At 36.1% G+C, this 25,801-nt stretch overlaps 2 protein-coding genes across 3 annotated transcripts in view; both read left to right on the top strand.

Moving 5' to 3' along the window:
• Positions 1-25,801, top strand: part of LOC134527763 (extended synaptotagmin-2-like) — a 165,076-nt gene that overhangs the window by 119,683 nt on the left and 19,592 nt on the right. The window contains exons 11-20 of the mRNA XM_063360736.1: positions 742-845; positions 2,230-2,403; positions 5,047-5,259; positions 5,740-5,837; positions 6,461-6,632; positions 7,603-7,776; positions 11,464-11,563; positions 21,994-22,139; positions 22,699-22,930; positions 23,848-23,986. Coding sequence (XP_063216806.1) covers positions 742-845; positions 2,230-2,403; positions 5,047-5,259; positions 5,740-5,837; positions 6,461-6,632; positions 7,603-7,776; positions 11,464-11,563; positions 21,994-22,139; positions 22,699-22,930; positions 23,848-23,986 — 1,552 coding nt within the window. The remainder of the gene's footprint in view (positions 1-741; positions 846-2,229; positions 2,404-5,046; positions 5,260-5,739; positions 5,838-6,460; positions 6,633-7,602; positions 7,777-11,463; positions 11,564-21,993; positions 22,140-22,698; positions 22,931-23,847; positions 23,987-25,801) is intronic.
• LOC134535680 (zinc finger BED domain-containing protein 4-like) lies at positions 12,558-21,085 on the top strand. 2 transcript variants are annotated; one of them, XM_063374879.1, is made up of 2 exons: positions 12,558-12,991; positions 15,112-21,085. In XM_063374879.1, the coding sequence occupies exons 1-2, from the start codon at positions 12,844-12,846 to the stop codon at positions 16,812-16,814; spliced, it is 1,851 nt and encodes a 616-aa protein (XP_063230949.1). In that variant the 5' UTR covers positions 12,558-12,843; the 3' UTR covers positions 16,815-21,085. The 2 variants fall into 2 exon arrangements, with proteins under 2 accessions (XP_063230949.1, XP_063230954.1); XM_063374884.1 differs by having other exon boundaries at positions 12,558-13,178.

Raw genomic sequence — 25,801 nt, 5'->3', positions numbered from 1 at the left:
CCCTAATATGCATATGTGAACTGTAGTGTAGTTTAAATTTATTCCTAATCCTTGGGGGATGGCATTTTCACTCTCTGTTCCTAAACTGTAGTGTTGATTTGCGACAAAAGGAATATATATATATATATATATATATATATATGTATATATATATGTATATATATATATATGTATATATATATGTATATGTATATATATATGTGTATATATATATGTGTGTGTATATATATATATATATATATATATATATATATATATATATATATATATATATATATCTGTGTGTGTGTGTGTGTGTGTGTAGGCCCTTTTCCGAGGCTGTTTGTTCATGCTCATGATGCAGTGATGCCATCTGTTAATGAGAGTTTTAACGTTGTGTTGGGAGGAGGGGAGCAAATTTTTTGTGCTCGAGATCTTTTGTCGATGCACACAAAAAAGTTATTAGCTTGGGGAGTTGTGTGAAACACTCATATCTACTTATAATTTAGTAGTTTTCAGTTAATGTTGTGTAGTAAAAAAATACAAAAAGATTTAAAACAATTTTATTTTTCTGTATTTAGTTTCATTATTGTTTGTAGAAAATTGAAATGTAGTAAGTAATGTACTTAATTTTTTTTGTTGGTTTTTAATATTTATTGTGAAATCAGATGTGCATGCAAGAAGTGTTTCCTAACCTTTCCAGTTTCAGGTACAAGTGAGTATATAGGTATTAGTACCTACAGATTGTTTTTATTATTTCAGTGTCTGGTGTGCTCTTTGTATACATCCATGGAGCAGATGGCCTGAACAGTGGTGACCAGGGAGAATGCAATCCCTATTGCATGATCTTCAACAGGTCCATTAAGGTGACTTTTGTACACTTACTAACTGAAGTACCCAGCATTGCGTGAACTTTACGCAGATTGATGAAGCTTCATTTAGGTAGTTTTTTTTTCTTTCAAATAATAAAAAAGTTGTTCAAATTAAACATTTACATAAACTGTAACAACGACTACATAAACTACAACATTATTGCCACGTGCAGAAATACCAATGTAAAATTCATTACATGGATGAAGGTTATTGTGAAGTTGTACGAGTTGTAGGTATTTTATTAGTCCGGTAAATGTTAAATATTTTTCATAATATCAATATTTCAAATTTTCAAATTTTTGAACGAATTGTTTGCCAACTTAAAAATACTTTTTAAGTTTGTTAACAAAATTGTCTGATGGGAAATCTAACGCTCTTTCAAATGGTGTAATAGGAATTTGTGTAGCCTTAGTATTTCTGAAATTATTAGCATTTATATATACAATAAGTTAGTGAAAGGCAAATGCAAAATGTATCCTAAATGAATGAATTTTCGAAAAAGTTTTGGAAGACATTTTTTGTTCATTTTGAACTGTATGATTCATTCTTAGAGTTTGGATGTAAGGAACCAAGACATTCTTACACTAGGTACAGTAGGTGACATAAGTTGTGTGTGTGCACCTGTGGTGATGTGCTTACTCTGTGATATCGCTTAATCGTCGCACATTTTATACTAAAATCAAGTTTGAAAAGTAAGGGTGCGAATATTATGTGAAAAAACCATTTTTTTTAGGTAAAGTTATTTGTAAAAACAAAACCTATGCACGGAAAGTACTTTTATTTAAAAAGAAGAGTATACAAATGCACGCCAAACAATTTTAAATTAATAAGCCATGCAACAAAAACATTTTGTTCAACTTTAAATAGAAAAACCAAAACTGTAACGTGAACGTGAGTCGGAACGCATAACTATTGTCGTAGTACACATCACGAGAAAACGCAGGCTATCAAATGTAGTTAACTCGGCACTGGATAGAGCGCGCTCTCTATACGCGAATCAACATAACCATACATGAATAAAGCCAACTAGCGCTGTCTACATTTTTATAAGTGGTACACAGCGGGGAAGAAGACGGAAAGATAAAGGTTATAACGTTTGAAAACGTCTTTAAAAGAAAATTTACACATTAGACAACTTTGTATTTTTGTTAATTAAATAATAAAACGGTAATATCCAAATGAATATTAGATTTCAACTTTAAAATACATTGTTTTATACGGGAAAACTACCTACCCAAAGCGCTCGGAATCTAAAAACATCATGCAACGTTTGTGCGAGAATTTTTTTTCTCCAAATGTTGATGTTCTAAAATAACAGTGCAACGATTATGCGCGTGCGATGAGTATGTGATAAAACACGGTACTTGTGGTGTGCAGATCAAGACTACACACTACGTGCGAGGGACCAGCAGTCCACAGTGGGAGGCCCAGGCTCACTTCCTAGTCTGCGACTACACTCGGACGTCTCTCTCCTTTGTCCTGTCGTCCTGGAGCCCTAACAGGATGTCCGCCGCTGGCCTGTTGGGCCTTGCCACGCTCACCTTAACCACGGTAAAATGTTTTCCTTGGAGACGTTCTTTAATATACATGTAGAGGTGCGTAGCTATGGTTTCACCATAGGGTGGCTGGGGAGGGTGTATTTTTTTTGGTAATTTTTTGCAAAAAATTTATATCAAGAGCACTCAATAATTTTTTGACCTACTGTTTTAAGTTAGCGGCTTAGAAAGTGTTATTTTACGTAAAATGTAACCCAAAAAACTAATTCTAAGTGAAGTGTGAAAAACTTTAATGGGTGTGAGTAAAATGGAATTATTATTAAAATTAATAATAAATGTTTCGGTGACTTCAACCAAACCATGTATTCAAATATAATTAAAAAACTTTATTTGGGGAAAATATATTGCAGATTAGTACATGAAACATCTCATATCTTTCAAACTCTTTACCCGACTTGGGGGACAAAAATTTCAAGTCACCTTTTGTTTAGGTGGTAGAGCATTACAAATGAGAGGATTCTAATGACAGTTCTATCCATGATTAGTATTTTCGGGGCCAGTAAGTTTCGACCCTCTACAAGGCTCTTCTGGTGGACATTTTTAAACCTTAGAGCTAAAATTTAATTTAAAAATAACTTAACACTAATTCAAAAGAATCAATAAACATTTATTATAAAAATTCTAAATACTAAAATTATATTTTATGAATTGAAAATCTTTACAAACTAAAGTAAAAGTCCAGAACAAGATTTCTAGATAAACATTTAGCATCAACTAATAACTTTAAGTACTCAAAGAAAATTAAATACAGCAAAACCCCTTATTTGCACTTTTCATGGGGACAAAGTAAAAAAGTATAAAAAGCGGGAAAGTGTAAATAAAGGGAAAAGTATAAAAAGGAGTACAGTTTACCTTATTTAGAATTTTTTTTCATTTTGTTTAATAGCACATACTATAATGCAGGTACAAACACACTAACAACAAATTTTACTTAAGTATTTAATCAATTATTAATTTACCACATTTGACAAAAATAAAAAAAAAAAAGAATGAAACCAAAATGTTTTTCTGATTACTTCCTAACAAAAAAATCTGAAATTTTCTTCTACTTGCTTTTTTGGCTGTTCAAGGAGATTATTTGCCTCTCCAAATTATAAATACAGTTGCAACCGGCAGGGTTTATAACAAATACGGGCTAAATACACATTGCTAACAGTAAAAAGTTTTTTTTAAAAAAAAAGTCGCAAATTGATGAAGATTTACCGTCGATAGCGCGCCGTACGCGGAGAAAGGTCATTGCACTCGTTAAGCTGCTGTAATGACGCGGCGGCGCATGCGCACTCTATGCTCCGCCCAGACTCATGACCTGCCATCAGCAGCCAACCAATAGATGCGAGCTTAGCAGAAAAAAATATAAGCTCCACCTCCCGTGTACCAATTTTATCCAGTTATAATACCATTTTATTGGTATACGCACCAGTTTTCTCGCTGCCGGGACGTGTTCAAGTTTACGTTTATCGTGATGTCTTGATACCAATAATTTAATTATTTACGATCCCCAGAAATAAATGGTTAGTTTAAAAAATATGCGTCAACTGTACAATACTTCCGAAATTATAAAAGACGTATAAAACAGTTACCAAGACTCCGCTCATTTTATCTTGTGAAGTTTATGTCTCGTACCAGTATTTTGGCTAAGTTGTGACATAAATACAGTATCAGAACTTACAAGCAGCCATGTTTGTACATTCGTGAATTTACGTTTTTCCCTCGTACATTTTAGATTGTCTCGATGTCTCCTGCTATAATTACTCGTACTTTTACACGCCTAGGCTTAAATTATTACATGTTTAGAAATAAAAGCAACTTTTCATGTTATATAATATGTATATTTTGCAATTTAAAATGATCATTGCCGACTATAAACGTTACGTTTTTCACAATGTTTTTAGGCCTACTAGCTCCACGGTATTTTCTGGTTGTTTATGGTTGTTACGTGACGTAAATAGCGGGATGGATTCGATTTTTGAGACGTAATTCGCGGGAAAGTATTGTATTGGACTATATGGGAACTAAACGGGACCTGAAGAATATAGTGCAAATAACGGGAAAACGTAAATAACGGTAACGTAAATAAGGGGTTTCGCTGTAGGTAGCTTTACAATGGGAAAGTAATCACCAGTCGACCTTGTCTTAGTAAGGAACGATACCAGCATTTGCCTGAAATGATTTCGGGAAACAATGAAAAACTGAAGTACATATTACCACTGTTCCATCTGGCTCCATATATATAAAGGGCAGAAATTTCATACTTAATAAAAAAAGATTGTAATTATGGTGTCTGTTAGATTCGAAATGCAATTGGGTGTATAGTCAAAATTATTTAAAATATACCTCCTTTCTAACCCTTCTGCTACCCTTATTTGACTATTTTCGTTGCATAAATTTCTCTTTGTTTTATTTGCCTGCATATTTCCTTTGAATAGTTAAGTAAAGAGGTAAATGGAGCAAACAGTTTGTATTTTTTTTAACAGTGTTTTATTCTATTTGATCTCACCTATCCCCCCAAAAAATTCCCATTCAATGTAAATATTTATGTTAAAATTAATCCTTTGGTTTGAACTAACTGCGTTACAGATATGTTACTGTGTTCTTTTCCTTGTCTTGCATCATGATTGTTTGTTGTGTTGTTCCGCAGGGGGAGTGGTGTCTCGTGAGAAGAAAGCTGCCTCTGAGTGGCAGCTCAGGGGGCGCCACGATCACGGTGTCCATTGTGTTTCGACCCGTTTCATCCGTGTCGCAGTCCGAGCCGTCTCAGCACCGGGGAAACCCCCTCAACAACCGGGAACTCGACGAGCAGGAGGGCTTCTGTGTGATGAAGCGAAACAGCAACAGTTGGATGCAACATGCGGTACTGATGTACAGAGATAATTAATCAGTTTGTGCTGTTTAATTCAGCATCCTTCTGATTCACGAATAAGTATCTCTTTTTGTTTTCTTAGTGTATTCATAATTTATAGGAGAGTATTTTACGGTCGGAATGGCAGAGACGTCAGTGTCCAGGCGGTTGGTAGCCATGGCTCATTGCTTGACCTGGCCGCTGAAATGATACCAGAGTTGACAGTTTCCCTGTTATCTTGACTTCCTGGTCATGAATTCAAAGGCATGGTTGTACTGACAGTCTACAAAATTTTTCTAATGTCAGTTTAGTTATATATACATTTTTTTTTCTTTTGGCCACTTTTGAATTATACTGTAATGTGTAAGCTTTGTATGTGGGTACAGTTTTTTTATGCAGTGTTAACTGGCTTTTGAAAACAGAAGAGTTCCTGCTGAACGGGAATTTAGTGTAGGTAGACATTGGAACAAAACTTTTTTCCTTGTTCAACAGAAACATCTGCTGACACATCGTGAACAGGAAGCAGATCACATGGGCATCAGCAGTTTGCTAGCTGCTGGCCAAGGGCTTATGGAGGTTACTCTCAGCAGGTGATTATGTCATGTTATTGTGCATAGTTTTAATGTTTTATGGAATAATTTTAGTGTTGATGTAATTTTTGGAAGATTTTGTAGTGGGAATGTAAGATCTGTGTCTTAATAATTTTTTTAATTGCTACAATGGTTCAGTTCAGTTGTTTTGCATGATAATGCAGATTCTACCATAAGATGCTTGATTATGAATCCACTTTATGCTTCAGAACAAAGGCATCTAAGTTTCAGCACCGAAATTTTCCTTTCGATTCTTAGTCGTTAATCTCTTTTATCATTCATGCAGCAATTGTGTGCATATTTACATCTTGTAAGAAATGCCTTTAGTGGTTCATATTCAAATTTCTCAAGATCATACTTGTGTTTTCTCAATTTTGGCTAAGCTTGAGTATATTTGAGCAGAGCTATTAACTAAAATTGTAAGTACTTTTAATTCATTGGATAACTTGATATCCGTTATAAAAAGAAAATATTTTACCCTCATTGAAATCACTGAAAAAGTTAACCTAATTTGTTATTTGACTTCTTTTCTCATAATCATGAGAAGTGTTCTGTTAACGGTTGATTTAATTTCTGGTTTCTGGAGTTGAAAAGTTTCCTTTCAATGTGTAATATTATTTTAGGGCTTTTGACTTAGTTTCGAAAGACTTGAACGGCTTCAGCGATCCATACTGTGAGCTGAAGGTGAACGGCGAATGCAAGTACAAGTCTAGAGTGAAGAAGAAGACCCTGAACCCGTGCTGGGATGAGACTGTGATCATGGGACTGCCTCAGTTGGGCGAGACACTAGAAGTGGTAATGTTCACTCAACGCAGTACTGATTAACTGCATGATCATTATTTGCAGCTACACTAGTTTGGTGTTGTTTCCTGTTGACAGCCAGATTTAGACTATTATTATAATAATGCATGTGGGTGAGCAGAGAGGAAGGAATATTAAAGGAAAGGTCTTATCCTCCTTGTGGTGTCTGCATCCTCTCCTTTCCTGAAGGGTGATGTGGAATAAGAATTTGATTTATGCCTACATAGAGTAAACATTAATACTTATGTTTATAAAACTCATTAATGTCCATTGGGCAGTGGCAACATCCACTACATTTCCAACTGTGTAAAAATCCATTGAATGTTAATGATCTAGTTCTGTTTTGGCAAGTATTATTTATGCTACAGTTTTTTTTTCTTACCACAGTAAGGTCTCTACAAACTAAACAATAACATTTTTAGATCTAGATTTGAATTAGACACAGTCTTTTAAGAATTTAAATGTGATGAAGTGGATTTGATCCATACCCATTTACATTTGAACTTCAGTTTGGTTTGATAGTTGGCCACTGTTTCACTTGAAAGTCATCAAAACAAAATGTAATGCATTTTCCACTTATGTACTGTTATCATGCCACTTAACTCAGAATCATTCTTTCATTTTGTTCCTGGTATCTAATGTTCACCTAGGTAGTCTTAAACATGAAACTTTATGTAGTAACTGTAAATTTTTTATGGTAGATTCTGTATTTAAAAATAAGTAAGCATATAAATATTAGAGAAATAAATGTTGCTATAAACAAAATTTTATTTTTACAAACCACATACCTTGATATTAAGGAATGAAAAACATTAAAAAACTTTGAAAATTTTATTTTCATTTTTATTTTGGAATGTGCTCTTCTTTGTGTTTATTTGTAAGTTGTAATGAGGAAATTACAAATACGTACCTATTTATAAAGGGAGTAGTGGTATTTAAACATATGTTACATGTATTGTTACAGGTTCTGTGGGATCATGACACTTTTGGGGCCAATGAATTCCTGGGCAATGTGCGTTTGAGTGTGGACGATATTAGAAGTGTATCTGGTCAAGATGCTCTCCACTGTTGGCCTCTGCAAGGTGTCAAATCCGGGTTGGTTGAGCTGAAAATAAAGGTTATAGCTGATGATTCTGAGGTGAGTAACATGTTACATACAGATAAAGCTCCAGAAATTGGCTGACGATTGTGGGCACATGTGAGTGTTTCAGAATGATCTCGTACTGATAATGAACGTAGTTATTCAAGCATGCATTGCCACCCAAAAACTATTGGATTTAAATTCCATCAGGCCTAATTACTTTTTATGGTAGTGATAAGGGGGGAGTAGCTGTTCGTTGGTAGTATATTCTCCTGTCTCTGAGTAGTTGTACTGATGCCAGCCCTCGGGGTCCCCCTTGGTTTCGCTAAGGCCATTATGATGCGCTGCCGTTGACGATGGACCGAGAAGCTGTCAAGGGGCTGCAAGGTAGATGGTCAACCCTGCCATTGACCTCCCTCCCCCAGCGGCAACATCGACCAAAGAGATAGTGCGTTCACGTTTTTCAACCGGGACGGTTGTGTTTAGCTGGCTGCGAGGCTCATCACTTGTGCCAGGTTCTTTTTGATGGATAGTTAGTGGCATCCTTGGACCTACTCCCAGGGTATCCTCGCTGGGCAACGATCCTGCTTTCTCCACCACTGCCACTGGTGACGTCACAACCCATTACCACAGCGAGCTGGCGGTTCCTCACTTCTAATACAGTATGTTCATAAAAGAATGTCCCAGTTATAAAATTAAATAGTATCAACAGTAAGGGTTGTAGAGTGTTGGTTCAAGGTCACAATTAAAGAGTAGCTCAAACAGTTTTTAGATGAGCACATGAGCAAATACTGCTTTGTTTTTATCTCGCTTGCAGCACTAAAGAATGGCTCTTTCCCCAATTAGTAGAGGATAACCTGTAAACTTTATTTGGCATTAGGATGGAGCCCCTCCCCATTGAAATCTCTTTGTACAAGAGTGGTTGAATGTAGAAGTCCCTGACCGTTGGATTGGTCGTAATGGTTGCGACAACAAAGCTCTTTTCCGCTGGCCTTTCACCTGAGATAATGTCATTAATTTTTTTTTCTGTAAGGCTTTATAAAATATTGTATTTACGTTCCGCCGCTACCTAATGATTTGCCAGAGTAGAGACACAGAATTGCAGAGGTTATTGCTTCCATTACTTCAGACATGTTAACTAAAGTGTGGGGAGAATTGGACAATATGTTGAATGTGTGCTGTAAAACTAAAGGTGCAGATATTGGACCTTTGTAAAAAAAAAAAAAAAATAGGTTAGTTTACCTTCAATTTGATGTATGATTTGGTATAAATAAATAGTCTAAATTAAAGTGTTATAATATACTATTGAAACTGGGACATTCTTATGGCAGCCTGTACATTAGTTAGTACAATTCTGAGCAATCCCAACCAGCTGTATGTCTCACTCATCAGCCATCCCCAGTCATTCCGTCACCCCTGTGTCCCATGTCCCCACCAAGGCAGTAGGCTTAATACTAGGGACAAGATTATATGGTGGATTGCGATAAAACAGAAATAACACCATAAGGCATGCCAATACAACATATGTATAACACCAAACTGCAAGTTAATACACCATTTAGCTCCGAAATGTAATTAAAAAACATTAAATAATTGGCAGTTTTACAACCTTAACCAAAAAATCTTAAAAATTGTATTTTATGTAATTTACTTACCGTGAAATTTGTACCAAAATATGTGAACTAAATGAATTGAAAAAATAATTCTTTGTTAGGTCTTGTAGCTCTTATTAGTGTAATACATTTTATACATTATTGACATTGGCACATTTTTTAAACATGCAAAAATTTGCAGATTCATATGTATTTTTCTGAATAGTTTGGTCCTAGACATGCTTATTAGTAGTTATTTTATTGTAGAAATAGTTATTTTATTGTAGAAATGCAATACGAGACTACTTTGGTAAAATAAGTATTAAGAAATATTTTAGTTTCAAATTTGTTGAATAATACACCATTTTCATAAATAAAGACAATGTATCCAAATAAAAGCAATAAACCCACCATAATCTCCTATTTTAAAAATGACATTGAGCTAAAAATAAAACCATAAAATCGGGTCCCTACCAGTAGCGGATACAGAGGGGGGGGCTAAGGGGCTCAAGCCCCCTCCAAAAGGATCTGGGTCCACTATTGTTTTAGTGTTTGCCTTGATAAGGCCTAGCCTCAGCTGGGTCAAGCCCCTCTCAAACCAAAATTTTAGATCCGCCACTGGTCCCTACATATTATGTTAGTAATGACATAGAGATATATGGACTGCTAATGGGAGGTCAGCTTTGATTCCAACTGAACCATCGCTGGCAACCATGTTGATGAGACAGTTTGACACATTGGTAGGCAAAATAAAAAAATAATGTTTCAATAGCAATTGTTGCCAGCATAAAAGAGGCAGTCCCGAGAACATCAAACTTGTCCTATGTGATTTGTAGAAAATTGATGGAATAAATGAACAGATTATGTTTTGAAGTGATTGATGATTAGAATTACATGACTTTTTAATTTAGGGTTGGTTAAAAACTGAAAGAAAATGCCTAATTCTTATGTGGCATACATTTGCCTGAATGAAACTGGAATAATTTCTTTTTTAATTAGGGCTGTATGTACATAATTATATAGTTTTTCTCCAAAAATATTTTTTCAAAGTTTATTTTATTTTGGGAGTTCTTATTACATCAATTTCCTAATGTTTGTTTACATGAAGAATCAACTAATGTAGTCGCAGCTCTTCACAAATGATAAGTCATCAGCAATCAAAGTAATAATTATGTATTGATTTTGGCTTTTTATATGTTTTTTTTTAGCTTCATTTAAATATTGATATGTGTGTTGAAAATTAGGGATTTTTATTACGAATGTTGAGACATGTGTGGGCATCGGATGTTTGCGAGGTTATCTACTCACGCAAGTGTTTTATTACAAAAGGCAAAAAGCAAACATACAGTGAATTTTATTTTGTTTTACGTAGGTAACTATAATTCTTGTAGACTATAGCTTTTAGAAATTTGAACAGAGTAATAATTTTTTTTTTAAGTCTAAGTCTGTAGTAACTAATTTCCTATACATAGTACTTTTTTTTAATATGTATTTGTGAATGTAATTCTATCTTGTAGGTAGTAATTTCAAGTTTCTGTGACTGTTAACTATCTTTTTTTTTTTTGTAACATGCATATCAACAGTTAAGACTAGTTAACTTTAGAGATAGTTAGGGAAAAAAAATAAAGATACACTATAGACAAAACAAAAAAAAACTGACAGGACTAAAAAAAATTAAACAGACTTTAAATAAGGTGGGAACTTCATGCAGTATAGTCACTACATGCAGGCAGAAACTACTCACAAGGCAGGCACTACTTACACGGCAGGCACTATCCACAAGGCAGACACTACTCACAAGGGAGGCACAAAGTATGTATATCATCCAAACATTTCATCTTGCCACACAATAAATTGTGTTGTAATTACTTCAAATTGAGTAATTTTTCTTCCATGTCCAATTGTAATCCCATTTGGCGAAGTCTCTTAGTAGTCACAATTTGGTAATTGATGTTTCTTTGCTGACAGTTTAGTGTACTTCAACTATCTACCAAGGATTTGTTGGTTGTAACCATGACAAGGTAGTGACTGACATCCACAAACTACACAAGCTACTAATTAGTTATAATAATAAATAGCTTGGTATAATAGGCTTCTTGGGGAAACTCGCCATGTAAAAAAAGAGTTAACGCATTTAGCAATGTGCCAACAGGTTCCGAAGTACCCAGCAATCTCCAACAGGAGCGCAGACTCTTCCAAACAAGTGGACCAGACAGTCGACTCTCAGAGCAGGCTGAACAAGCCACAAGAAGGTACAGTGTCGGGAAGCTAATCCTTACAGTATAATTGATAATTTGTTTTAAATATCTATATTACAAGTGTAACGCTGAGTGTCATGGATTTGTATGTAAGATTATATATTACTTCGATAAATTTTAATACTTCACCTCCATATTACTATAAACTTTGACATAAATAAAATATGATCACTGCAGAAGGTAATTTAAAGCAATATTTAAATATCAGTATCTAGCGTTGCCTTCAATAGTTGGGCGCACAACACGAGTCAAAAGTTCTGAAAAATATCAAATTTTAAAAGTTTTTGCCGGCTTATTTATAACTCAGTTGGAGCCATGAGTCCTCTATTTCTCTACCGCTGGGATGATATCTAGTTGCAATTATTCATATTGGTAACACACATACCTTGATGAAACTTCATGTACCAATACATGAATACCAATCATATCGACATCTCAACACTCTTTCTTCATTTATTATACCAGTTTGGTGATTTCATTCCAATTTAAATCACCCAGTTCTTGACATACAATTCATTAATTATTTCATACAGAAAACATTTTATTCAGAACCCACTGTTAACAATCCAACATTTCATTTTCATTTTAAAAAAACTTCTATGTTAATAGTAAGCAAAGATATTACACTCCTTTGCAAAAACAAAGCACATAAAATAAAATAATCTTTTCTCATAGCGTTCATTCGAGTCCAAAGACAAAATAAAAATTATTCAGGTTCATAATTCTGTGAATATGGCATATTTACAACAGCTTAGTCTTATTGCTTGAGTAGGGTCCTGGCATGATATTTAAAATCCTTCAATAATTATATCAGTTTATAAGCAAGGAAAAATATGACCGTATGACAAAAGAATTTTTTGGTAAAACAGTTTCATTTTGTTTTGCTTAGCAGAATACGTAAATTGGTGAGATTATTATCTGATGCAGCCTTGCCTGAAAACAGCTTTAGATTGGTCCATGTCACCAACCTGTAGGACCACATAAACACTAGGCATGTGCGAAGCTTCGATAGTACAATCGAATTCGAAGTTTTTTTAATATTCGATAACACTTCGAAACGATATGAAGTATTCGCATTAAACGAAGCTTCGTCGTATCATTCAAGTTGTGACGTCACGTGCGATTTATTTTCTGTTAACTTCGGAAGATCGACCTATCGCTCGAACGTGACGTCACTATCGATTAATCTAAAGTGTTGTGTAAGTAAACACAACTAAAATGCTGCATTTGTCGGCTACCGTGGGTTTTCATAATTTTATCTAACGAAATTAAAAATGGATAAAGGTGCAGACGGTTCATTACAAGCGAAAGAAGTACCGTCAAAAAGAAAGAAACGTAGTGCAATATGGAATTATTTCACAGATGTTGGCGATTGCTCCGCACAATGCGATTGTTGCAAACAGTCGTTCAAATGTCCGCGTGGTAGGTTATGTAACTAGGTTTTTTTTTATAATAAGGGTTTAATAATTTGTGAATAGTGTACACATTGATGTTATAATTTATTATTTGGATGGTAGTATCTTCACCGAACGCAATGCAACCGCTAACGTAAAAAAAGAAGAAAGTAAAACACGTCCCATCGCAACCACTCGTGGAATGTTTACGTTTCGTTCGTTTTCAGATGCCTTTAACCTAATAAAGTTTCATGTCTGCCTTTTTTTGTATAAGATTTTCGTCATGACGTTTGTAACAATGTTTTCGTGCGGTGTTTAAAGCTTTAATGATGTAATGTGCCACAATAGAAATTTGTGTGTGCCATGGATTGGTAGTGTCTAAATAGCAAATTTTCTAACATACGGTAAAACTGAATTCCCCCAAAACACGTTTCTAAATTTTTGTTAGTATTTAATTGGTTTGGGAGTCAACTTGATTTGGATGACAAAATAGCAAAAAAATGGTACAGTAAGTAATCTGTAGGATGATTATTGTTCACATTTTCCCTCATAGAGAAGTTAGTCATCTAAAAAAAAATCAACAATTCTGACAATGGTTGTTTTTGAGTAGGCTATTATTTTTCTTGAAAACCATAAATAAGTATTTTAAATGTTGCTAACCCAACAAACAATTTACCATACTTAAATTGTAACTAGGCTAACCTAACCAATGATTGCTGTGTCTAGGGGGCATGGACCAGGGTGAGACTCGAACTCTGGGCATGATGTCACCCATGTGGGGCTTGGCGCTGCACGCCGAAACGGATGGTACCATTATTTAAAATCAAATCACGCCGAGGTATATTTGATAAAAAACAAGTAAACAAACACCCTTTTACATTTAACTCTGGTGATCCATGAACAGCCAACATGGTATTATTAATTTAAAAATAACTTCAATAAAAGTTATTATTAATGAAAGGCCTTCGGCAAGTCTGAGTCTATAGTGGCCAGTTAATATTTACGCAAAAAGGAAACAATGAAATTTTTATGTACCTGTTACACGCACTGTGTCTGCATTACACGATACATTGGTTACATAGGTTATCTGACGAGCTATCAGCCATGATGCCAGCTGCTGACTAACGAACCATAGACAACACAACACTCTCAGCGCTTACCAACCGAGCTGACAGTACATAACAGAAATAAAAAATCTATTACCTGAAAACTCACACAAAAAACACTAGGTATTATTAAAAGAAAATTACAGTAATAATAATTAAATCGAAATTAGGGTATGAGGCACTGAATCGACCGCACCCTCTTGGTGTAGTTCGTGGCACCCTCACATGCACATGACTTCTGCGGGAAATTTGAATGCCAGGAAAGGGAAGGAGGTTAGGAGAGTGCTGGCATATCAGACAATGTCAGGTTCATTCAGATTAGAACAGTATGACCTATTTTATAAATAGATAACTTAACAGAGCCTAACGAAATGTTCAAAACTTAAACAACCAGTTAAATATTTCAATTACAGCAATGCAGTTTACTAGAATTTTCAACTAAAATGAGAGGAACTCAAAAATACAATTACTATCAGTTTTTCTTCTTCAGTTGAATACCTATCCCATAACATGAGAAGATTTTAAGGGAAATTAGGCCTCAACATCTTGCAATTTCAAATATTTTGATACTGCTTACAATAAAACTTCCATGCTAAATATTTTGGTTCTACATTTCATAGCACTTAGCTTTGGCTGATTGTTGAAGCCAATACTTGCGAACTGGTCGTATGAGTATTCCAGTGTGAAATAATAAGTTATTGCCTCGTAGCACTAACAGACTAGAGCCTATTAGTATATACATGTTTGCAACAAGGTATAGAAGGTCTAGGGGATATGATTTATGGCTTGCTCTCCCAAAAATTGGGATAAATAGTTCAAAATTATATTTATAGCAAAAAGATGAGAAACTTCAAGATGGAAAGGCCTAATCCCCCTTTATGTCTTTCCAAGGCTACCGATGGTTAAAATTTTGCAAATACGACTTTTTCCAATTTAAATACACATTTAGTACATTTTATAGTTGTACTGGTTGTACTAATGAAATTATTTACTGTAGTAAAATAAGAGCGACACATCAACAAAATTTTAATATTGCTTGCAGGCACTACAACAACACTTCAGAACCATTTGGAGGCAAAACATGCTGTGTTGTACAAGGAACTAATGAAAGACAAAGAAAAAATTCATGAGCTTGAAGGAACTTGTGCAAAAAAAAAACCAGTGCTGCAGCCTACTTTAACTGAAATGTTCAGAAGTACGCAGAAGATGTCACCATCCGACCCTAAAGCACAGAGCATAACCAAACAAATTGCCAAAATGGTGGCAACAGAACTTTTGCCGTATGAGTTTGTAGAAGGGTGTGGATTTAAAGAGTTAATGGGTCACAAAAATGTTGCACCTACATACACAGTACCATGTAGAACTACATTTTCTGAACATTATATTCCAGCTCTTTATGAGGAAACAAAACACTCTCTCAAGAAAATGCTTGTACAAGATTTACCAACAATATCATCCATTGCATTTACATCTGATGGCTGGACTTCTCGCTCAACTGACAGTTACATTAGCCTTACCTGTCATTATCTCCGACCTGACTTCACGTCTGTGTCATTTGCAATGAGTAACACTGTTGTAAATGAATCCCACACAAGTGTTCAGGTGGCTACTACCATAAAAAATGTTCTTATTGACTGGGAAATTGATCCAGCAGTGACATCTATCCCATTATTCTGCATCACTGATAATGCCCATAATTTCAGACAGGCTTCTGTGTCATTATTTAAAGATGGTTCCAGATCATGTTTTGCTCACACCCTTCAAATTGCAATTGAAAACAGTAAGAATGATTGCCCGGGTACAACCACACTTCTTAGTAAGGCCAGGAGTATAGTTGGTCATTACCGAAGAAGCACTCGTGCTAGGAAAAGACTTCACACATTCCAGGAACAGTTGAACATGCCAAAACTAGAAGTAATTCAACATATTGATACACGTTGGTGTTCAGAGTACCAAATGCTCAAGAGACTGCTGGAAATGAAACCTGCTCTTGTAGCCGACCACGTGAACTCTGGCGATACAGACATGCTGACCGCCTTGGAATGGAAACATGCTGAAAACTTTGTTCAAGTTTTACAACCACTTGCAGAAGCCACAGAAGAAATGAGTGGAAACACTTATCCAACATTGTCCATGATCATTCCAGTACTTCACTGTCTTCTTTGTAGCCTTGAATCACACATCACTGCCAAAAAAGATGGCATGACACTTGCAAGAGCATTGCATAAAAATCTAAAGTCAAGATTTCCGAACTACATGCAAGAACCCCTACAGCGTGCTGCAATGTTGGTTGATCCAAGATTTAAAGGAGTGCTTCTATCTACAATTGAATCGGAAGCCATTCTTTTGTCAGAGATAAAAAGTTTAAAAACTGATTCCAATCCTGTACAAGAGGCTAAATCTAGCATTCCAAACTCTGCACCAACATCTTCTCTATGGGCTGTCTTCGATAGTATTCCAATGCAAGAAAATAAAGATTATGATGAAGGAGAAGAAGAAGTGCGGAGGTACCTAAAAGAACCTCGTATCAACAGACATGACAATCCATTAAATTGGTGGAAAAATGAAGGTACAAAGTACCGATATTTATCCAAAGTAGCTCTGAAGTATCTGGGGGTTCCTTCCACACAAGTAAATTCAGAGCGTCTCTTTTCAGCAGCTGGAAATGTTGTTTCAGCACGAAGAGAAAACTTGCTACCTCAGCATGTCGAGCAATTGGTGTTTTTACATGCCAACTTGAAATAAAAGCTAACCTGTTGACCGGATATAAGAGCCTAGTGTGTAAATCTTTCAATGGTGTTTTGTGTGTGTATAGTATTAGTCATTTTTAAATATTTGTAGAACATACTTCGTTTTGTTTGTTCTCCAATTGAACATGGGGGTTAAATAATTTTTCCCAGTGTTATAAAAATTTATTAAACTTAAAACAATGAAAACTTTTTGATGATTGAAAAGAACAGTGATTAATTTAAGATGTGCAATTGTGTACATGTACATGTTTTTATGTAGAGATTTTTCAAAATGAATTACATGCTTCATGTTTGTAAATAGAACTTAAATTAAAGCTGGAATTTTATTTAATGTAGAGCATTTTTACACTCTGTATTAATGGGGGTTGACAGTTGATATTAAAAATAAAAACTTTTTTTTTTTATGGTTTTGAAAAGCAACTATTCGCATTCGATTCGAATTCGCACAAATAGTTATTATTCGCTTCGCAATTCGCTTCGCAATGAAAATTTGACATTCGCACATATCTAATAAACACATCTTAACTGTCTCGCTGTAACATTTAGTAATTACAAGACTGCCAATCATGGAAGTTTTTGATGTATTTTAAAAACCGGAATTCAGTTTACTGCACTATAACGGCACATAAAATACAAAAAAATACAAAATTGTGTATGTTCAAACAAACGTTCACTTAAATTTGAGTATTATTTACAGCACAGTTACTATAGGGTATGTGTCATATGTCTAGGCATAATGATTTATAGTTTTAAAACTTGTAAATGTGTATACAGGCTCACAACATAATTTATTGCCAGACACACGGCCACAAATCCAGCTGCTTAAATTGTCCTTTACTGGTGCATGATGTCACAGAAGTGGCCATGTAGTGACGTACTGTCTTCGCTGGTGTTTGAAATGAGTGATTTTCAGACTGTTATTACTTCACATCAGCTTTATATTTAAAATTGTACTTACCGCATCAGAGTTTTTCATGCAGTTTCTATAGGTTTTCTAACTGAAAATCACTGGGGGCCTTCCCATTAAAAAAACATTTGCAAAGTTTTTTAATTTTTACTTTTAAAGGATTTTAAAGAATCACATTTTTTGGTGTGATCCGTTAAGCTCATTAAAAAAGCCAATTTAGTGATATTTTCTAAAATGAAAGTTTTTTTTTATAACATGGAATAGTTACTACAGCCAGGTAACTGCAGATCTGTTATTACAAGAAAAATGCAATTTGTTTTTAATAGACCCATGCGAGTATCAAATTTTTAGTTTGAATTGAATATGAATACCAAATTAAATTATTCTTGAATACGAACATTGAATTTGAAAAGTAAGCACTAAATATACCACTAAAAATTTTTTTCCCCTCATGTAACACATGCCATCGCCCGGGGTCTCGTGTTCGAGACCGGGCATGTGTCCTAGGTGTTTCTCCGGGTGGGCGCCAGGCTAGCTGCTCTAACCATGATGTGGGTGTGGGTATTTCGCCCCTTGCGTGATCTACTAGGACCGTCGGCGGTACTTAGTACAAATAATGTACACAGGTTTTCTGAGACGTCTTTTAATTGTGCAGCGCGCACTGATTGGGCATAGCCTGTACTCTACGAATGTTTGCAATTACATACGAAGTTACACGATACCTTACACAGGAAGTTACATGACACATTACACTGAAAAACTACATAGGTTAAAAAGGCACTGCTTCCTACGTGATACCCTGTCAGTGGTGATTGGAGGCAGCCAATCCTGTACATTACAATCGAGTGGAGGCCGGGCTCACCTGTGTGAGCCGCGGTCCGAATTAAATTTAGCGAACAAGTCTGTTACGCGGTTGATATCGTCACTCGTGTACCTGACACATTAAATAAAGTTCTGAGTCCTCGGGAGTCGGCCCGTGCCGTGAAGTGACTACACTGTGGGTCTTAAGTCACACGTGAGCATGACGTTAAGCGGCCGAGCTAAGCCCTGCACCGGAAAAGGACGCGGGGGGTAGTTAAGAAAAAGGGTTAGTACAATGAGTTATAATTACCAGAATGCACAGTTCAGTGAAGACAAAAATGTAGCTACCCGTGGAACACTAGGTCCACCCCGGTTCGCAAGTCACGCGGTACTGACGTCTGGCCCTGGCGCGAGGGAGGGGGTGAGCACTCTTTCGTGCCAAGGTTCCTAAAGTGCCGTTATTCGAAAAATATGAAACTTGAGTAAGTTATGATTGTACACAAATTCTATTAATAATTATATATAGGCAAATTAGGCGGCAGAAGGCCTATACTAATTATGATAATGACATTTACGTAAAATTATGTTTGAAAATCCAAAGTCACACTAGAGACTGTTCGTCACTTGTTGGCTACTCTAGTGATTGCTTATGCGTAAAATCGTGGAGGCCTAATTTGGTAGATATAACACTACACTTGATTAAGGCGGAAGGCCGCAAGGGGGACACTCACGCTCATAGATGAACACGTTCCCGCGGGAGTGACCCGGGCACTCCTGCGTCGCACTTTCCCCAGACGGGGTTGGGAAATTATATAAAAATCACTGGTGAGTGGCGTCTAATAATTAGGTGTGGGGGTCAAGCGGTATGGTGATTAAGTGCCAAGGCAACAGTTTTACCTTAGAGTTGGGAGGCTTGCATGACTCAGGTTTTGGCTAGGGGTGCGTTACATCAGCGGGGTCAGATGCTGGCGGTTGCAGGTCGGGCTTAAGGCGGCCTTCGGCCGGACGACGTCACACATACGTAGTGAAAGAAAAAGTTTTATTATTATTTTGTAGTGGCTTCTGGGAAATCAGACAATGAATACCAAAGTGAAAGTATATCATTGCATAACTCCTGTCCCCTGGTAATAATAACCACATTTTGATAAAAATGTGTTAGTTTGCTTATATGATTTTTTTTATTAAGGATTCATAATCATTTTATAATCATATTTCATCTATTGTTCATAGGCATTTAAGGTACTTTGTTTATTCTAAATAATCTTAATTAATAATTATTAATTTTGGTTAGGTTTTACGTAAAGTTTTATCCTTCTATTGCTATTTGTTGATGGTTAAATTAATGTGTATTAATTATGTTCAGATATTTACTGGGTATACTATACTTCAAAATACTAGAAGGTAATGTTTGAATAGGATAGAAAGACAAGGGTGCGACACTGTGGTGCCAACTCAGGAAAATAAGTAACTTTTTTTTCTGGGAAAACATTCACATAGGCATGTGACTGTGCAACAACGTAGTAAATATTCACTGGGCGCTATTTCGGCAGCCAATTAGGACAAACTATACTGTGGGGTGATGTGACTCTCCAGAATTTCATGGTACAATATTCATATTTATCAACCTTAAAAAGCTAACCTTGAAACTGAAAGGAGTACATAGTTTCCATATATGGTCATGTGTGTTATGATAGGTCAGTTGGTCCAGGGGGCTGCCTCCCTTTGTTTTCACCTTTTTAAGGGAAGGTAGCTGTGTTCTTCAACCAGTTGTCGCTTGATTTTCTTCCATTCTGGTTGCGTCATCGGCAACTCACTGAAATTCTTATGGGAGTGTGAGATGGATAACATAATACCTGCTGGTTGGTGTTTGGGGCCAAGCCGATTTTTAACTCTCTATCCCACCCCCCCCCCCCTTTTTTTTTGTTTTGGAAAAACTTGAAATGTGACCCCAGGCATTGGCTTCGGCCCAGGGCAACCCTGATCATTCATGACTAATTTACTTCAGTTAAAAACTTCAACTGAAGGATTTCAGTTATTATTATTTTTTTGGTTATTATTATTAAGCAGCAAAGTTCATGTAATGGCAATCTTGAACTGGAACTGTACATGGTATGTAAATTGTGATCAATGTTTTGGTGGCGAAGAATAAAACAAAATAGTGTTTAAAACTATTTTTTTTTTGCAGACAGAGAAAAAAAACTTTCCTATTTAATGAATAGTTAATCATAACTTTTGGTGAAAAGAAGGACTTCAAATAATTTGCAGTGTCATTGCATATCAATGGGATGAAATTTTCAAGTGTATCAGGAAATTGTTACTGTGCTTTACCTGGCCAAGCCAACCGGGAATGTATGAAAGGTTGGCTTAATTAGGTCAACTACAATAGTTACATATGAAATGTTTGTTGAAATGTTTAAATTTTTGAAAAGAAAAAAAAAGTGCATTTATGCAACCAACCTTACCTAAACAAACTTTCACTTCAGTTTTTATTGGCATTATTCCCTCGAAAAAGCGTACTCTACATATTGATACAGAAAATTTTGACCAATTGCAAAAAACTACAAAATCCTATCCATTTAACAAAAAAAAAATGTTTTTTTTTTTTTTTCAATTTAGAATTGGTTAAGTATTGATTAAAAAGGCTCATTATTGCATATTCAAAACTTAGTTATTCACACATATTCATTTAAATGGCAGCCAGGTAAACTTAATTTTAGTTCAGCATTATTAGAAACACATTTTTCGCTATTTTCCTTTGAAATTCAGAAACTTTTAGTTTTTGAGTTGCAACGCCACAATGTGGTAATCAATTGTGACTATTAATTTCTAAGCTGTTGTAAATCTTCACTGATTTTAACGACTAAAGCAGAGGAGTGTCCGTGTTTTGTGTTGTAATGATTTTTTTTATTTATTCCCACTACTGATACATGTGCCAAAACAAATGAAAACATAAGTTTGTTTTCAAGTTTGAAATGCCACAAATAGTTCGTGTTTTGAATAGTCCACCCTAATGTTTCCAATACTGTTGTATGAGACGGTATTGATATAAATTTGAATGCTTGTTGCGTGTTTAAAATATCAAGTATATTTATGTTTTTGAATGTGGTCTGTTAAAACATCTAAACTGGGTATGTATATCATATAAATAATTCAACCTGAACAGTGAATGGTGGAAAACAAAAACCATCTCAAATATTCGTTACTAATCGAATCTTATTTCAAAGTGTTAGTATTTGAAGTCGAATTGGATACGAATAATAAACTGTTCACGTAGGTATTCAAAAAATTAAAATATTCGCGCAGACCTATTGTTGAATGATGTCGAGAGAATGGTGAGGACTTTGTGCCTTCTGTTTCACAACCATTTCAGAGTTTCAAGTCGTAGCGTGTTTGCGAACCTAGGTTATTGGAACTTTCCTCTGAAGTTTGTGGTTGCCTAGTTGCCACGGACTGCTTGCCTGTGCAGGTCCGCCGCCAGGCAACGGCAGCCCCACGTACTCGAGCTCGAGCTCCCCGCGCCTCCCCAGGGCCAGCCCGCCCACCCCCAGCCCCGACGAAGCCTTCAAGAAGACTTCGCCCGAGTACTCCAGCTTCAGGGTCATGAAGCAGAAGGTGTGCGTTATAAACTAGCCGTCCTGCCCTTCGCCGTTGGGTTGGGGTTTGTTTCCGCACTGAATTTCAAATGGTGAAATTTTCTTTATTACAGTTTTCATCAAAATAATGTGATTTTTAAGGTGATACGAGCTGTATTTGCTAATTCAAATTTTTAATATAAATAAATGGAGCATATTTATTAAAAAAAAAACAATACAAAGGCAAGCCATAGTTACTTTAAAAAAATGAGGAAGTGAGAAGTTCATAATTGATCAAGGAGCATAGTTCAGTTTTCAATTCACTTGGTCCATTACATTTTGCTACAAGCTACATATTAAGAGAAGGCACTTTTAATTTTGGATGTCAAGGAATAAAATGCCAGACATTCGAGTAAATTTATAGTATGAATACTGTTTTATTTTACAAATTAAGGTGTAGGTCAGTAAAACCGTTAAAGTCGTATCAGGCCAGATCTGATTTATTTTAAGGTATCATAATTTTTTTTTATATATAGTTTAATGTGATGATTGGTTGCTGTTTGGTTGTGATCCACTGACGCGCGGAGGGGCCGTGGCAGGTGAAGCGCGGCTTGAAGCTGCGGAGGTTCCGGTCGGAGGTGAGCGTGAGCGACGGCGGCAAGCGGGCGGGGAACGGGAAGCCGGCGACGGTCACCGTGGTGACGATGGAGCCGAGCGGCGGGGGCGAGTCGGACGCCACGGAGCTACTGCAGCTGGACGGCTTGTCTCACGCCGTGTCCCAGCCCAACATCCTCCAGCACTCCCCGAGCCTGCGGCCGAAACGACCGGTCGGTGAGTGTAATGCGTTGGGTCAAGGGACACTCAAGCCTCTGTTTTACGCTTTTTCCAAAATAAGATTTGTTTTATTCTGAAATGTACTAATCAAAATAGAATTTTTTCTGTTGTAAAGTAATTCTAAGCTATTATATATTACGTCATATGTGCCTACGTGTTTCTCTAGTTTCGTTAACAATTTTCATTACAACGTTAAATTTAGGGCTTTGTGAATACTGTTTTTTCGATGTAAAGTGAACATCAAATTGAGTATTATAATTATTTAAAATTCATATCACAATGCTATTTTTCTGTCCATATGTAAAATTAATTTTGTGAAAACACTAAAATGAGGAAAGAACTATACAGTGAAAGTTGTATTCGGGATGAGAAAGCATGTGACCAGCTTTCACTGAACATCTTTAAATTGCACAAAGTTTCATAATGAATATTGCCACATTATTTAGTAGACAAGTAGAAATACAGTCTCATATGGGGAACCAAATTATCTTAAACAATGGCTATGTAATTGTGGAAAATGGTCAGCATCTGGAATCATTGCCAGATCAATAACTAGTTACCAATGGTGTTGCCACGTGGGAATGTTTTTTTTTTTTTTTTTTTTTTTAAATATTTTGTTTGTGTCCAGAAGTCTTAACAAGAGTTTGTTTTTCAATGAAAGAAACATTTGTGTGTAAGTGGTGTGATTAAGGAGGCAGCCTAATTATTAGAGACAGAATTATAAATAATTACCATAGACATAATTATGTACAAAATAAAAGCTACACAAAATTCCTGCCTACTTCAAATGAAGGAAAATACACGATGTGCATTGACAACATAAAGAGTAGGTAAGTAGGTTTCCCGTCTAAACGGCCTGTTTTTATCTGGTCGTTATCTGGACAGTGCGAACCAACTATCTGGGTTGTTGGCAGACCTGCAGGTGAAGGCGGTGTTGCGCCCCGACCGCTACCAGGGCGTGGAGGGCGTGGTGGTGCAGGCCCAAGGCATCCACGTGGCTCACGTGGCGCAGCTGTACTGCCGCGTCAAGTTCCACCTGCTCGTGCCACCCAGGTAGTCTCCTCAGTGCCAGCGTGGTTCATCATCATCTTACGGCTCACACACACACACACACAAAGTTGTTCTGGGTAGTTGCCCACAGCTAAAATTTTTTACAGCTACAGAAAACATATTTTCATAAGTATATTGTACTTTTGCCCTCAAATATGTCTTTAATAATATGCCGTATCCACCCGAAAATAAGTTGAAACTGAATGTGAGACGACCTCCAATTATACAAGACAAGGTTTCAAGAAAAATTATTAACTAATTTTTTTCCCTTGACATTGTTAGTAGGAAGTCACTGCACAGAACCACATTTTAAAAAAATGTACGAAATACAGTAGAATCTCGTTATAGCGAGCACGGTAATAGCGAGAACACGGCTATAACGAGGTATTTTTGAGGAATTTACGGCGTGATCGCTTGAAGCGCGCTTTTGTTATTTGTCTGCTTTATCTCCACCCCTCTCGTTTGCCGTTGACGCCTGTCACATTCTTCAGCCTTGCAGTCGCCACCTAAGTGCATGGCTTTAAAAATATAATCCCATCCTGTCTTTCTTTTATCAAACTTCCGTTAGTTATCTGTGCCGTGTGTAGACAAAGTTTGAGATTGGAACAGAAACAACGTAAGAAAGTATTTTTTACAAATTAGAAATATGTATGTTTTTGTTTTTATAATCACGTATTTTCACGTTTTTTGTTGTTGTCATCTTAAAAGAGATAATATTAAAAAGCCGCTCTAATGAGATTTAATTGTTTCTTGGTTAACAAAAACTATTAATTATCAAATATTGTTAATTGTTTATATTCTATTTATTATTACAGTAGAACCCCGATTATCCGCGACTCGATCATCCGATTCGTGGATTAACCGCGATTTATGTCCATCAAGTCCAATTTTTTAGTTACATATAACCAAAGATACAAAATGTATGTAAATGTTAAAATACTTTGCAAAATGTATGTTGGTCAAAGTACTTTGACTCAGTTATGTTTATATACACAGAAAGTTTTAAAAAAATTACTAGTACATACATACGTATGTAAATAATATTTTTGTGTTCCATGTTACGTGAATAGATTATACACTGGTGCGCGATTCCACGTCCGCTTGACCGGACTGTACACTCCCGCGCGCAGCACGGCGCCGTGCCTCAGAGATTACCCGGCGAATGGAGACAGTCCATTCCATTAGTGTACGTTGTTGAAGCGTGAAGGTGGTGATAATTTTATGTATTGTAACAGTGATCTGCATTCCGACGGATTATACCATAGTGTTGTGCGGAAGTGTTGAGCGCAACATTTCATCATGTCATCAAATGAACAGAAAAGAAAGCGAGTGGTACTGTCCATCGACAGCAAAACAAAAATTATAGAATGATTTCAGAGTGGAGAAACGATTGCAAACTTGCGACTGAGTTTAATGTCGGTAACACAACAGTGCGCGACATCATAAAAAATCGCGAAAAAATCCTTCAGTTTGCTTCATAGGCTGACACTTCAAGTGGATTAAATAAACGCAAGACGATGAAAGAATCCACATTTAGCAGCTTGGACACTTGTTTGTTTGAATGGTTTCAACAGAAAAGGTCGGAGGGTGTACCATTAAGTGGCGTAATTTTATCACAGCAGACGTAATTTTTTTTAAAAAAACTAGGCTTGACAGAAGAACCATTTTCCTGTTATATTACTTCTCCGTTATTTTATGAGCACCGACTGTACGGAAGTGTGTGTGTTGCAACTAGTGCTTGGCACGCAAGATAAATTCGGCCTATCACTTGCTGACGCGGCGCAGTGTTACGACGGTGTTTGTTTATTTCAAAACTCA

The sequence above is a fragment of the Bacillus rossius genome, chromosome 1, assembly GCF_032445375.1.
Source record: "Bacillus rossius redtenbacheri isolate Brsri chromosome 1, Brsri_v3, whole genome shotgun sequence".
In the NCBI taxonomy this organism is placed as follows: domain Eukaryota; kingdom Metazoa; phylum Arthropoda; class Insecta; order Phasmatodea; family Bacillidae; genus Bacillus; species Bacillus rossius.
The sequence above is the reverse complement of the archived record's forward strand: the minus strand, read 5'-3'. Positions and strand labels throughout refer to the sequence as shown.